This window comes from Scyliorhinus canicula, chromosome 1, assembly GCF_902713615.1.
Source record: "Scyliorhinus canicula chromosome 1, sScyCan1.1, whole genome shotgun sequence".
NCBI classification, from domain to species: Eukaryota; Metazoa; Chordata; class Chondrichthyes; order Carcharhiniformes; family Scyliorhinidae; genus Scyliorhinus; species Scyliorhinus canicula.
The window spans coordinates 39,562,529-39,577,967 of record NC_052146.1 but is presented as its reverse complement, the minus strand read 5'-3'; the positions used below and the strand labels follow the sequence as shown (position 1 = coordinate 39,577,967).

The 15,439-nt window shown below is 44.4% G+C and overlaps 1 protein-coding gene across 7 annotated transcripts in view; it reads left to right on the top strand.

Moving 5' to 3' along the window:
* Positions 1-15,439, top strand: part of cux2b (cut-like homeobox 2b) — a 438,718-nt gene that overhangs the window by 264,513 nt on the left and 158,766 nt on the right. For all 7 annotated transcript variants that reach the window (XM_038787705.1, XM_038787654.1, XM_038787739.1 and 4 more), the window contains one exon: positions 8,637-8,715. In XM_038787705.1, coding sequence (XP_038643633.1) covers positions 8,637-8,715 — 79 coding nt within the window. The remainder of the gene's footprint in view (positions 1-8,636; positions 8,716-15,439) is intronic.

Here is a 15,439-nt window from a genome sequence, read left to right as displayed (position 1 = left end):
GCAGAGTGTGTATTTGGCCACAGTCACCTTGTGTGCTTTAAAGGGACTTGTTAAAGCAACCATTCTAGTTTACACTGTTTTTGCAATCCATGTAAATCTTTAAATCTGTGTGCATTTGTTAAGGTAAGTGGGGAGGGGAGTAAAGCAGTATTGTATTAGAAACACATTTTTCAAATGAATGACTTTTCTTGTCGATAAAACTAATGAGTGGATATGTGACTCTGTTCATTCACGTTTTAATAAAAAAAGTGATAGTGACAGTTTGAGCCAGGGTTCCATCCTGGGATCTCGCCATTCAGCTATAACATCCGCTGGGATTGTAACATAAAGAAGAGGTAGATGGATTTATTTAAAATTTAGAGTACCCAATTTTTTTCTCCCCCCAATTAAGGGACCATTTAGCATGGCCAATGCACCCACCTTGCACATCTTCGGGTTGTGGGGGTGAAACCCATGCAAACCTTTTTATGGGCGGGGAGGGTGGGGAGGACCCTGCGGCAGAGGCAGTGGGGTGGGGGGGGGGGGGGGGGGGTGGGGGGGGGTTGGCGTTGCTGAACTTGCTTCATTATTATTGGGCGGCGAATATGGACATAGTGCGGCGATGGTGGGAAGGAGAAGGGGTAGAGTGAGTTAGGGTGGAGGAGGAATCTTGTAAGAGGTCTAGTTTGAGGGCTATGGTGACGGCAGTGTTGCCAATGGCTCCGAGTAGGTATTCGAGGAGCCCAGTGGTGCAGTCCACAGTGAAGATATGGAATCAGTTGAGGAGGCGTTTTAGGGTGGAAGGGATGTCGGTGCTAATGTCGCTGTGCGAGAATCATAGGTTTGAGGCGGGGGGATGGATAGTGGAGGTGGAGGGAAGTGGGGCTGGTCAAGTTGAAGGATCTGTATTTGGAGGAAGGGTTCGCGAGTCTGGAGGAGCTAAGGGAGAGGGTAGAACTGCTGAGGGGGTGAGTTCAGATATCTGCAGGTTAGGGACTTTGCGCAAAACTGGAGTGGGTTGCCGAGGTTGCCGGGATACACCCTGCTGGAGCGACTGCTGCTTCCGGATGTGGAAGGGGAGGGAAGAATTGAGGATATATACAAGTGGCTGGGGGAGCAGGGAGGCGAGTGGGTACTGCGTAGGGACCTCATCTTGTGCAAGGATGAGCCTGATACAGTTTAAGGTGGTGCACAGGATTTGGATTTGGATTTGTTTATTGTCACGTGTACCGAGGTACAGTGAAAAGTATTTTTCTGCAAGCAGCTCAACAGATCATTCAGTACATGGGAAGAAAAGGGAATTAAACAGAATTCAAGAAAATACATGAGAATACATAATAGGGCAACACAATATATACAATGTACTACATAAGCATTGGCATCGGATGAAGCAGACATGGGTGTAGTGTTAATGAGGTCAGTCCATAAGAGGGTCATTTAGGAGTCTGGTGACAGTGGGGAAGAAGCTGTTTTTGAGTCTGTTCGTCCGTGTTCTCAGACTTCTGAATCTCCTGCCCGATGGAAGAAGTTGGAAAAGTGAGTAAGCCGGGTGGGAGGGATCCTTGATTATGCTGCCTGCTTTCCCCCGGCAGCGGGAGGTGTAGATGGAATCAATGGATGGGAGGCAGGTTCGTGTGATGGACTGGGCGGTATTCACGACTCTCTGAAGTTCCTTGCGGTCCTGGGCCGAGCAGTTGCCATACCAGGCTGTGATGCAGCCCGATAGGATGCTCTCTATAGTGCATCTGTAAAAGTTGGTAAGGGTTAATGTGGACATGCCGAATTTCCTTAGTTTCCTGAGGAAGTAAAGGCGCTGTTGTGCTTTCTTGGTGATAGCGTCGACATGAGTGGACCAGGATAGACTTTTGGTGATGTGCACCCCTAGGAATTTGAAACTGCTCACCATCTCTACCTCGGCTCCGTTGATGCTGACAGGGGTGTGTACAGTACTTTGCTTCCTGAAGTCGATGACCAGCTCTTTAGTTTTGCTGGCATTAAGGGAGAGATTGTTGTCGCTGCACCACTCCACTAGGTTCTCTATCTCCTCCTGCATTCGGACTCGTCGTTATTCGAGATCCGGCCCACTATGGTCGTATCGTCAGCAAACTTGTAGATGGAGTTGGAACCAAGTTTTGCCATGCAGTCGTGTGTGTACAGGGAGTAGAGTAGGGGGCTAAGTACGCAGCCTTGCGGGGCACCGGTATTGAGGACTATTGTGGAGGAGGTGTTGGTGTTCATTCTTACTGACTGTGGTCTGTTGGTCAGAAAGTCAAGGATCCAGTTGCAGAGTGGCGAGCCAAGTCCTAGGTTTTGGAGCTTTGATATGAGCTTGGCTGGGATTATGGTGTTGAAGGCGGAGCTGTAGTCAATAAATAGTAGTCTGATGTAGGAGTCCTTGTTTTCGAGATGCTCTAGGGATTAGTGTAGGGCCAGGGAAATGGCGTCTGATGTGGACCGGTTGCGACGGTATGCGAATTGGGTGCATATGACTCGGGCGAGAATGAGTGGGTTCTTTCAGGGGAGTAGCAGATGAGTGTGAGAGGTGTGGACGGGGACCAGCGAATCACGCGCACATGTTTTGGAGTAGCGAAAAATTGGGACGATTCTGGGTGGGTGGAAGTGTTCGCGGTCTTAGTGGAAGTGTTCACGGTCTTAGCCAGGATAGTGGAGGAGGAGGTGGACCCGGACCCTTTGGTGGTGATATTTGTGGAAGCTGGAGCTCATGTAAAGGAGGAAAGCCGATGTCTTGGCCTTCGCCTCTCTTTTGCACGTTGGTGAATTTTGCTGGAGTGGCGGTCAGCATCACCGCCGGGGGTAGCGGCATGGTTGGGTAATATGACTTCCTGTGATTAGAGAAGATAAAGTATGAGTTAAGGGTCTCTTCAAGGGTGTTTGAGAAAAGGTGGGGGATGTTTGTGACCGTGTTTTGGGGGGGCTGTTCGTTGTGGGGGTGGGTGAAAAAGGGGGAAAATCTGTACAGACTGTATTGTTGATTGTTGGGAAGTATGTTGCCCGGGGTGTTTGTACGCTATAATCTGTTTTGATACATGTTTGTGATAAAATATATATTTTTTAAAAGAGATCCACGCAGACATGGGGAGAATGTGCAAACTCCACATGGGCAGTGACCTGGGGCTGGGATGGAACCCGGGTCCTCGGCGCTGTGAGGCAACAGTGCTAACCACTGCGTCACTGTGCCAGGTCAAGATGGATTCTTGCCTATTGAGGGAGTCAAAAGTTATTAAGGTGGGCAGAATGTGAAGTTGAGGCCACCATCCAATTAGCCATGATCTTATCAAATGGCAGAGCAAGTTCGAGGGGCTGAATGGCCTGCTCCTAATTTGTGTGGTCGTATGTGATCTTTTCTGGGTTATTTATTCGGCATTCTTACCCTCCAGGTGTGCAGCTAACTGCATTGAATCTGCTGTTGGGTCAATGCTGCCTCTTGCAGTAAGCAGAGTGAGTCAGTCCCGCGTGTTTGCTCCCTCTGTCCCCATCATCATACAGGAGTGCTCAGTGTCCCTGAAGAGAGAATCCTAATGCAGATTGTAAAAAGGCGAAAGCACACAGGGGTCGTTCTCTCAAAACGTGAATCAAATACTCAGTGAAATATAAAAGTAGCTTTTAAGTACGTTTGTGCAGTGCTTCCATGATGGATGATTAAGTGCAGTTTACAGTGTAATCAATTATCGTGTTGCAGGGCTGTGAAATGAGCATTAACACCATACATTAAGCATGCGTGTTTAACCAATGGTATGCATTGTTTTGATTTCTACCTCGGTTATCAGTAACCTCTCAAGTAAGAGTTCAGCTAATGTTTATTTTACCTCTGAATGAAGTGAGCTGAAGGCAATGCATTATAAGAATTCATTTCCTTCACTGGGCCAAACTGACCATGGGTTCACCAGCAACAAAAGCTGGCTGTTTGCCAAGTGATGGATTGTCACGTGGGTGCATAAGTCGCCCATCAGATTCACTAATCATAAAAATTCACATGAAAGAATGGCTTGTGCATCAGATTCTGTGGTAGCTGATAAATGTTGAAGCCCATAAAGTCAATTAGCATTCAGCGGCCTTTCCTGTGTTATGTGAGAATGGTAGTTGGGGATCTGCAGTTGGCAGCCCAACCCTCCATCTCATTAAGATCAAAGACACTCAGTGTTCCTGATCTTCAACTTAGATAGGATTTCCGTGCACAGGATATATGGAACGGAATGAGACCATTTAGCACAACCGCCATTAATGCTCTGCTTGAGCCTCTTCCCATTTTTCTTTATCTAAATGTGTCATTGGAACTCACTATTCCTGTCTCCTTCATATGTTTGTCTAGCTTCCCCTTTAATGCATCCAAACTACTCCCTGTGATAGCAAGTTCGACATTCACACTGCTCTTTGGGTGACTTGCCTCCATAGCTTCAGTACCTTGGTGTTGTGGATGGCAAGATTGAATTTGTTGCAACTGTACCAATCTCCTCAACCCTCACAGTGAGATTGCTTAAGTCTTCTCGTAATGCAGTATAACCCTCAGAGCTCACTGTCATAGTCAGTAAATCAATTTTCCCTTGTGGTGTTACTCAACTCTATAGACAAGGAGGGCTACAGATTTGAAGTCTAGCCTGTGCACGTTAGCTGACCTTAATGCACATGGACTAATGAAGGAAACAAAACCAGCCAAGGTTCTCCATTTTTCTTATTGTTCAGTGTGTAGATGCCAGATGAGCTCTTTATTGGCCTCGATTATGTGGTCAGAAGTGAAGCAAATGTGTTCCTCGCCGATCTCAAAGAAAGTTGTCTCCAGTAGTCTAGTGTTCTCTGTGGCGGGAATTCCTTTCCCTGACTGCAGTTGAAATTTGGCTCCAATCAGAGGATATCTTCACTTGCATTATCAGTGATGTCAGCAAACATTGATAAATATTGAAGGAGGGAAAACTGCCTGGGATGGAAGTCAGCAAAAGGAAACCAAAAACGCTGGACATAGACAGCAGTTTGCCAGTATCTGTGGAAATAATCTTTTTGTCAGAAGAGTTGATGAAAAGTTTTACCTGATAACGTTGATCTGTCTTTTCTCTTTCACCGATATCAACTGACCCATCTGATGTGTATTTGCAGCATTTTCTGACTAGATTTGGACATTGAGATCAATGTCCAAAGAATCCAGTGTCCACTTTCTAATCTGGCACCTGTAAATTGGCTTGGACGATTGAGTTTTGTTTTGTCTATTTTCAAGATGCTTATTTGGGTGCGAGGTAGAAATAAGTGGCCTGAATGGGAGCCAGAGCTTTATTGAAAGAGTAGTAATCACAGGTGCATGACCGCTATTCGAATGTCCCAGGTGATTGGGAGCAGCTGTTACCCTTAATTGAAGGGTCGGTTTTGAAGGGACACGAGTTCAAGGTGTGGGGCGGGAGGATAGGGCGCTGCTTTAGCTCAGCGGGCTAGACAGCTGGTTTGTGATGCAGAACAAGGCCAGCAACGCGGGTTCAATTCCCGTACCAGCTGAGAATTCTGAATTCTCCCTCTGTGTTCTCGAACAGGTGCCAGAATGTGGCGACTGGGGGCTTTTCACAGTAACTTCATTGCAGTGTTAATGTAAGCCTACTTGTGACAATAAAGATTATTTATTTTATTTATTGATCCGAGAACCCCAGGTTACACGGCTCACCTGTCCTTGTTTTTCACTGAGTTACTGCAGAGACCGGACTGCCAGCAAATGCTTTTAAGTAATCTTTCCGAGATGCCCATTGACCCTATTTAAGAAGAATTGCTCCAATTTTTCTTGATACTTTTTCTTTGTTCTGCAAACGGTTGAATCCAGAGTAAGTCGCATCGATTTTTCTTTCCGCTCTTTTGTTGGACGGTTTCCCCCTGTGATCAATCCAGTTCAATCGGGATGTGAAAAGAATTAAGTTAATTTAGTTAAGCATCACGCTATCTTGTAAAGAAATTAAATCCTGAAGATAAGTGTACAAACCTCACATTTTAATGAAACATCATTATCACAGAGTCACAGAAAAAACAGTGCAGAAAAGGTCCTTTGGCCCATCGAGTCTGCAGTGCCGCATGAAAGGCACCTGGTCTGCCGATCTTATCTCATTTTCCAGCACTTGGCCCATTGCCTCGAATGTTATGACGAGCCAAGTGCTCATCCAGGTACTTTTGAAAGGATGTGAGGCAACCCGCCCCTACCACCCTCCCAGGCAGAGTGCGTTCCAGATGGTCACCACCCTCTGGGTAAAAACGGTTTTCCTCAAATCTCCCTGAACTCCCTGCCACACACTTTGTACTTGTGTCCCCTCATAACCGACCCTTCAACTAAGGGGAACAGCTGCTCCCTATCCACCCTGTCCATGCCCCTCATAATCGTGTACACCTCGATCAGGTCACCACTCAGTCTTCTCTGCTCTGACGAAAACAAACCAAGCCTATCCAACCTCTCTTCATAACTTAAATATTACGTTTAAGAAGCCAACACTTTTAATCAAGTAAGTGGAGGGGGTTGGATCTCTGGCAACATTGAACCAAGTTGAAGCGCTGCAGTCTGTTAAAGGGTTGAGGTGTGAGTAAAAGACAGTATGTGAAGTATTATTGGTATATATGGCCACTGATAGCTTGATGCAATTAATGACATCCTCAACACGAGGTACACATTATGGTCCAATATTATTAAGAATAAATAAAAATTAAATTAGGAGGCAACTTTTTAGGAGGTCAACCACAGTTCAACAATAAAAGCTTGTCGGTGTGGCAGTCAAGGGTTAACTCTCACACTATCCACAAAGGTTAATGTTATCCATAGACTACCATTTTATTATCTATCCCAGAGTAAGATTTTTAAAATTTAAGCTTTGTTTTTGTATGTCAAAATAATGAACTGAGTAAAGCACATAAATCAATGAAGCACACTATTATTATCTGTGGGGACTGGCAAGGACTTAACTGAGTTCCACACATTGAGGAACTGTTCCAAACAGAAGAAGGATGGCCACAGATTCCAGCCTCTCAGACAACGCCTACGCCTGCTTATCATTTCAAATATTAAAAGCTGTCCATTAAACATCTCATTGATTGGTAGCACGGTGGCACAGTGGTTAGCACTGCTGCCTCGTGGCGCCGAGGTCCCAGGTTCGATCCCGGCTCTGGGTCACTGTCTGTGTGGAGTTTGCACATTCTCCCTATGTTTGCGTGGGTTTCGCCCCCACAAACCAAAGATGTGCAGGCTAGGTGGGGATTGGCCACACTAAATTGTCCCTTAATTGCAAAAGATGAATTGGGTATGCTAATTTTTTTTTTAAAAAACATCTCACTGACGCACAAATGGACAAATCATAAAAGTAACAGTATTTCCCATTACTAATAATAATTCCCCATGCAATTTCCAACATATTCTTCTCCAGTTACTCACACCGACCGCCACAGCTAACTTATTGGCAACTTGATTTCTGACAGAATATTGTCGGACGCTGGGCCAAACCCCGAACAGGCGCCGGAATGTGGCGACTAGGGGCTTTTCACAGTAACTTAATTGAAGCCTACTTGTGACAATAAGCAATTATTATTATTATGTTGCAAAATTCCCACAGAAATACAGCTTCAAAGCCGTTAAAAAACCACCAAGAGTGGGAGCTGCTAAATGTGCGACCGTTCACTCCACGGTCGCCACCGGAAGTCCTTTCCCAAGAACTTTTAATGATAAAGATGAAATTATGAAACATTGCTTTCAGGTATGACGTGTTTGGAAAGTTTTGTTAACTTTCTGCAGACAGTACAGCTTTTTAAGTTTGAGATGTAGAAGGAAGCACACAGACACAAGGCACTCCAGCTCGACATTAACATCAGGGAGGCTTGCACGATGTACACCCACACTGATATCACAAAAATAACCATCCAATCAAAAACATTCATCTCTGATCATCAGAGAAACTTTTAATGATCTGGATCCTTGATCACATACCAAAGACGAAGCAAGCAAGACAATTGACCAATATTGCACACGATTGAGGCAGCTAGCAAATGTGATTCTGGTGATGTTGAATATGTCAGACGGCAAATCAAAGCACATTCAAATTTTGTCTCAAATCAACTCTGCCAAAAAGCACTTGACTAAGCCGTTGGAACCAGCAAGATTATTGGCACTGAGTCCAGAGCTACTGAGGTTGAGGCTGCCAATAGTAGCCATTGCACCCCAAGTTCAACTCCATTGAATACTGTTTATTGTTGAGATGCCACGGAACTATCTACAAAGCAACAACAATCTTTGACAGTTGGGCCTTTTCTAAATGATGTTTCCTCTGTGGCAGTGCTTTCCATACTGGACAGAATGACCTGCTGAAAAACAGTGTACAATTGAGCGGGTTAATGCTGTGAGTGTGTGGGGGATATACACAGCATTGCAAAATGACCCTTTATCCGTTTCTTTGCTACATTAACATCATGGGGTTCCTGTGGTTTGAGTTGGTGTTACATTAATGGCTGGGTTTCTGGCTCGAGCTGATGTTGTGATCGGGGCTGTTCTTGGGTATCAGTCGGCTGGCGTTACTCCTGTTTGTTTAAAAGTGCAGGTCCTGGGTTCTGCCCTTAATGGGCCTGTCACTAATGATCTAATGTAAATCATCCTAATGATTGAAGATATAAATCTTGAGTAATTGTTCTTTTTCCAGGTGGTAGCACTTAGTAAAAGAAGCAAGGAGGCTGAGGCTGCCTTTCTTAATGTTTACAAGCAATTAATAGAAGCGCCAGGTAAGAAGACATTTAGATATTGATCTATCTGTACATAACAGCTCTTCTTACATATGTCTGTGCAAAGCAATTTTTATGCATTATTTAGTGTTCAACTCAAGAATGTTAGTCTCTTAACATTGAAGCATATTGTGTGCTCCCCTGTTCTGTGCAATTTGATGTTGCGTTTTTAATGGTTGATATTCATTTATAAAGGAGCAATGGTTAAATACAAATGTAAAGATATGAGGTAGCATAAAACAGAGCCCAAAGAGTGACTGGCCCTTAGTTGCCAGCATCACAAGGTAGTTTACACCTAGTAAATCAGCAGCAACAAATCAGTTTATTCCAAATTTGAACAATGTCCAAGGAACGATTTACAATGGTGGGAGAGTTCTCAGCCACAAGGTAACTTGTTGCCATGTGATGAAACGGAATTGACTTTGATTTACTCTTTTGTGTTGTTTAGAATTTACTCTGGAATTCCAGAATTTATCTTGCAAGAAAATTCATCTAATGCTCTTTTTAATTAAAGTTACAAGTGGTTAATAGCCTTCAGCGAGTCTCCTCAACTCGCTCGTCAAGGGCGGGCAGCTTGCGAGCAGCTGCAGCTGGATTTAAAATAACCCTCCCACAAACAAGCTAAATGTGTGCACCTTGAATAACGTGGAGGGAGGAGCGGGGGAATCATCAACACCGGGTTCAAGGTCCTCGCACTGTGTGACATCACAAGAACTGGATGTTACTTCCCAGCTTTGTGACTTGCTGTTGGACAGTAATTACTCTCTCGGGCAAGGCACAGGCACTTGCTTGGCGTGCCATAATGCTTTGGTATTTTTAAACACACTTTCATTCAATGTTGTCACTTTGAAAGGTTTAAATTTCTTTTTCAGCTGAGGGTGAAATCAAAACAAATTCTGAACAAATGCAAAGGGGGGTTCTTAATTTAGCAAATATATGATCACTGTGTCCGTACATCTGTAATTAAAGTATTAAACCTTGAATCCTTCTCCAATTGTTCATAAAGCAGTGAATAAAGTCAAAGGACTACTGAAATGTGCAAATACCATAATTACTGTCAGAACTGCGGAGTGAACTGTGGGCTGTAAATTACTGCATGTGTTCGTGACTGCTGATTTCTACATTATATAAATATGCTCTGAATCATTCATTTTATACCTGTTTTTGTACCTGTCACTTCATTTGCAAGTCTTCCAGCATAGTCTACAGCAGAGCTGAATGCTGTTCCTTTACAAGGCACTTTTGAAAAGATGTTTCAAATTGACTGTTGCCTGCTGAAGGGACCCATGCTGTGAATGGCCCATCAACATGGGAAACCCTGTGGAAACTTGGTTCCGTCATTTGAATCCAGAGCAAGGGACATGGCAAACCTAGCCATTGTTAACTCTGCAAGCAGAAATAATGAGATGAATGAATGTTGCATATTACCTGTTGTACGTTCATATGTTACATCAGAAAGACTATACAAGTGCCAGCTCTGATTCATTTAGTAGATCTGAGTCAGATGGCTGTGGGTTCAAGTTCCATTCCAGAGACACAAGCACAAATATCTAGACAGAGACTCCTGTGCAATACTGGGGGAGTACTACACTGTCAGAGGTGCTGAGTTTCGATGAGATGTTAAACCGAAGCCCAGTCTGCCCTCTCAAGGGCGTAACGCTACTGTGGAAGAAGAGCACGGGCATTATTTCCAATGTCCTAGACAATATTTATCCCTCATTCAACATGGTAAAAGCGGGGGCGGCACAGTGGCACAGTAGTTAGTACTGCCGCCTCATGGCGCTGAGGACCCGAGCGTTCAATCCTATCCCCAGGTCATTGTCGATGTGGGGTTTGTACATTCTCCTCGTGTCTCACCTTCACAACCCAAAGATGTGCAGGGTATGTGAATTGACCACGCTAAATTGCCCTTTAATTGGAAAAATTAAAATTAAAAAAAAATGTAAAAGCAGATGATCTAAGTCCAAAGATCTGTGGGTTAGGTGGATTGGCCATGATAAATTGCCCCTTAGTGTCCAGGGATGTGCAGGTTAGATTACGGGGATAAGGCGGGATGGACGGGGGAGTGGACATGGATAGGGCGCTCTTTCAGACATGATGGGCCGAATGGCCTCTTTCTGCACTGTCGTGGTTCTGTGATTCATTGCTGTTTGTAGCAGCGTGCTGTGTAGAATTGTTTGTCGCTTTTCCTGCCTTATGATAGTGACTACATTTCAAAATACCTCATTGGCTGTAAAGCGCTTTGAGACATCCTGGGGGAAACGTCTTCAATAAATGGAAGTCTCTTCATATTTTCGATGGATTTGCAGCTGTGTAACCCCTCTTCCCTCCTCTACCCACCTCCTGTCTCCTGTGCTCCTTCCTTTGAAAGTAATGATTTCTGTTCAAAGTGTAGAAGATTAAAATCATCCCCCGTCATAATGCATGCAAAGTATTTTCATTCAAAAGGATCTCCCCAATCCATATTTTTGATGCAGAGCACTCAAAAGCAGTGTGTCACCATTGAGTTCTCCATGCAGGCTGCAGAGCACATTGCTGCAACAATATCACACATCAAATCCACAGAGCGAGTTTTTGCAGATTGTGCTTTGACGTTTGGGTATTTTTTTTTAACTTTAGAGTATCCAATTATTTTTTTCCAATTAAGGGGCAATTTAGCGTGTTCAATCTACCTACCCTGCACATCTTTGGGTTGTGGGGGTGAAACCCACGCAAACACGGGGAGAATGCGCAAACTCCACACGGACAGTGACCCAGAGCCGGGATCGAACCTGGGACCTCGGTGCCGTGAGGCAGCAGGGCTAACCCACTGTGCCATCCGTGCTGCCCTACGTTTGGGTATTTTGATATTTATTTTGATCAGTCCACTGTAGTTTAAAAGGGCTATGGCTAATAAGTGACATTTCCATTTGGCCTCACAACCAATGAACAAATTACTTGCCATCAGTGCAGGAGGCAGATTTTTCATGTGATTTTTACAGTGTGGCTCTGTGATTGTCCAGTGAATTCTGGAGTATCTTGGGCCACAACACCACAGTTAAATTAGAAATGTGAAAAAAGGTATTTTGCTCTTGGTACAAAAGTCCAATTTGTTTTTTTTCTTAATTTTAGTAATTGAACATAAGAACATAAGAACTAGGAGCAGGAGTAGGCCATCTGGCCCCTCGAGCCTGCTCCGCCATTCAATTAGATCATGGCTGATCTTTTGTGGACTCAGCTCCACTTTCCGGCCCGAACACCCTTAATCCCTTTATTCTTCAAAAAACTATCTATCTTTACCTTAAAAACATGTAATGAAGGAGCCTCAACTGCTTCACTGGGCAAGGAATTCCATAGATTCACAACCCTTTGGGTGAAGAAGTTCCTCCTAAACTCAGTCCTAAATCTACTTCCCCTTATTTTGAGGCTATGCCCCCTAGTTCTGCTGTCACCCGCCAGTGGAAACAACCTGCCCGCATCTATCCTATCTATTCCCTTCATAATTTTAAATGTTTCTATAAGATCCCCCCTCATCCTTCTAAATTCCAACGAGTACAGTCCCAGTCTACTCAACCTCTCCTCATAATCCAACCCCTTCAGCTCTGGGATTAACCTAGTGAATCTCCTCTGCACACCCTCCAGTGCCAGTACGTCCTTTCTCAAGTAAGGAGACCAAAACTGAACACAATACTCCAGGTGTGGCCGCACTAACACCTTATACAATTGCAACATAACCTCCCTAGTCTTAAACTCCATCCCTCTAGCAATGAAGGACAAAATTCCATTTGCCTTCTTAATCACCTGTTGCACTTGTAAACCAACCTTCTGTGACTCATGCACTAGCACACCCAAGTCTCTCTGAACAGCGGCATGCTTTAATATTTTATCGTTTAAATAATAATCCCGTTTGCTGTTATTCCTACCAAAATGGATAACCTCACATTTGTCAACATTGTATTCCATACTTCATTGTACTTCATAAATTTAGAAATGTCATATTTAAAGCTTAACACTTGGAGGGTTGAGAGGGGGGGGGGGACTGTTACTTCAATCGGTACATAATAATTATTGTTACAAATAGTAACTGTGCCTTTTAATGTTTTGTTGAACGTAACAACGCTGTTCTACCCCATAAGCATAAGTTTCTTGCAGTTGGACATGTGCCTCTACTGCCCACTATTTAACGCAAGGGCCTAAGATTAGAACCACCTAACATCCCCCACCCCCCACCCACCCCAAACAAAGAAGGGAACTAGATATTCAGGCCCTGCACTCTTACCGGTCCAGTACTTTTAATAGTAGACCAATAAAACTCTTTAGCAAAATGAGGCCAAATACTCCTAAACTCTTCAGCTCTTTTTGCTAATTCGCAGCAAGTGAAGATACAAAGCAACAATTAAGATCAAACTTACTGAATTCTATCAAGTCAGGAGTGTGATGGAATACTCCCCATTACCTGGATGAGTGAAGCGCCAACAACACTCAAGGAACACAACACCATCCAGGGTGCTTGCTTGGCACCCCATCCACAAACATTCACTTCCTCCACCACTGACGCACACTAACAGCCGTGCTTACCATCTACAAGATGCACTGCAGGACCTCACCAAGACCCCTTAGGCCAGGGTGCCAAGAGTATTGTGGAGCGATTGATCGTGGGAGAAGTACCCAACTGTCCTTTTAAATGGAACAGCGCAGTTTCAGAAGCAGCGGCAGAGACCAGACCACACGCCCAGCACATACATTGGTGTCACGCAAGCAGTACGTCCGTGTTTTAGGCACAAAATCATGGGAGGAGAGATTCCTCCATTTTCCAGCTGTGAGCAAGCAAGGCAACAGGACTGCAAACAACTGAAGATGAATTGTTTTATTGATTGTAAAGAAGAGAGGGCCAGAGGGGGTGGCTCAACGATCCTGGAAGAGGTAAGTTGGGTGCAGTGGGGAATCCGGAGGCCGCATGGGGATTACTGAAGGCGGGGTCAAAAGATCAGGACTGCCTTTAGAAATGGCGCCGATCCATGTGTAGGAAATTATATAAGTGCGGCTTCGATGGAGCATTCCCTGACAAGGCCAAAAAAACCCGGCAAAGTGCCGTTGAAAAGCGGGGTGTTTCTTGCCTCTGCAACCGCTGGCAAACACCCTTCCTAACGCGCCTGAAAGTGCACTCTGATTTTTTTTTTTTCCCCGTTAAAACACCCCGCATATATTTTTCCACATCATAGAACATAGAACATAGAACAGTACAGCACAGAACAGGCCCTTCGGCCCTCGATGTTGTGCCGAGCAATGATCACCCTACTTAAACCCACGTAACCCGTATACCCGTAACCCAACAATCCCCCCATTAACCTTACACTACGGGCAATTTAGCATGGCCAATCCACCTAACCCGCACATCTTTGGACTGTGGGAGGAAACCGGAGCACCCGGAGGAAACCCACGCACACACAGGGAGGACGTGCAGACTCCACACAGACAGTGACCCAGCCGGGAATCGAACCTGGGACCCTGGAGCTCTGAAGCATTGATGCTAACCACCATGCTACCGTGAGGCCCCGTAGTCACATCAGTGACTCATCTTGCTTGACTTCAGCAAAATAACTACTTTTAACTAACCACCCCACCTCCGGCCCCTGCCATGCTCACCTCCTGTCTCTCGGTGAAAATCCCACCCTCTTACTCTTGTGTATTTAAAAAAACAGCTTATGCTTTTGATCACTATTTCATGTCCCCTGACACGCAATGAGAGACGGCCCAAGGCCAATAGCCTCGGCTGAGCATTCAGGACCAGAGACGCCCAACAAAATGGGTGGGTGTTGCTTATTAAATATCAAGACGGGTTAACTCATTTGTTAATGTCTTTGGTCTTCAGGGAAACCCCAGTATTTAAATGTGCACCTATATGTAGAAAAATGGTCAAGGATCTCAAAACATGGGGAAAGAACATTTCCTTAATTTTGCTGATGAAATGCTAAGCTTTAAATATTACCCATGTGTTAAGTTGTAAATTTAATGTCTGGTTTGACCAGTTTATAATAATCCCATAAAATGGAAATTTAACACAGCTGCAGTCATTTACAACTATGAATAGATCTCCATATTGGATGCCACTTTACTGAGGTGGAAGATCACTGAGCTCTGTTAAGGCCGTGTTCACTGTAATCATGTTGATGTTATTTCCACTAAACAGTGATACCCTCGTTTCCAGTGGTCCTTTCTTCACTTTCGGTCAATTCCATCTATTAAAAGTCCAGCAGTAGAGGATTTCTGTTCACGAGTTAATATGCAAGACAGCTTCATTAGAAAATTGTTGCAATAAAATTGTGTTGTAAAAGAAAATGACAGGGCTGGATTTAATTATAGAAATTAGTCTGGCGAGCTTTTATTTATTAAGTTACGACCACTTCTGTTTGTGGGGGGGAAAAAGGATCTGGAATGGTTCGTCGATTTCTTTCCCTTTATAATAATAATCTTTTATTGTCACAAGTTACTGTGAAAAGCCCACATTCCGGCGCCTGTTCCTTCCTCTTTCTCTCCACTAAACTGAGGCCCGGCTGGGTGTAAAAGTTCCCTTGGCACTACCGCGAAGAAGAGCTGGGGAGTTCTCCCTGGCGTCCTGGCCAATATTTATTCCTCAATGAGCATCAGACAAAATACGGAGAAGCTGGTCATTATCACATTGCTGTTTGTGGGAGCGAGACATGGACATATTGGCTGCAGTGTAAATTTAACGTCTAGTTTGATT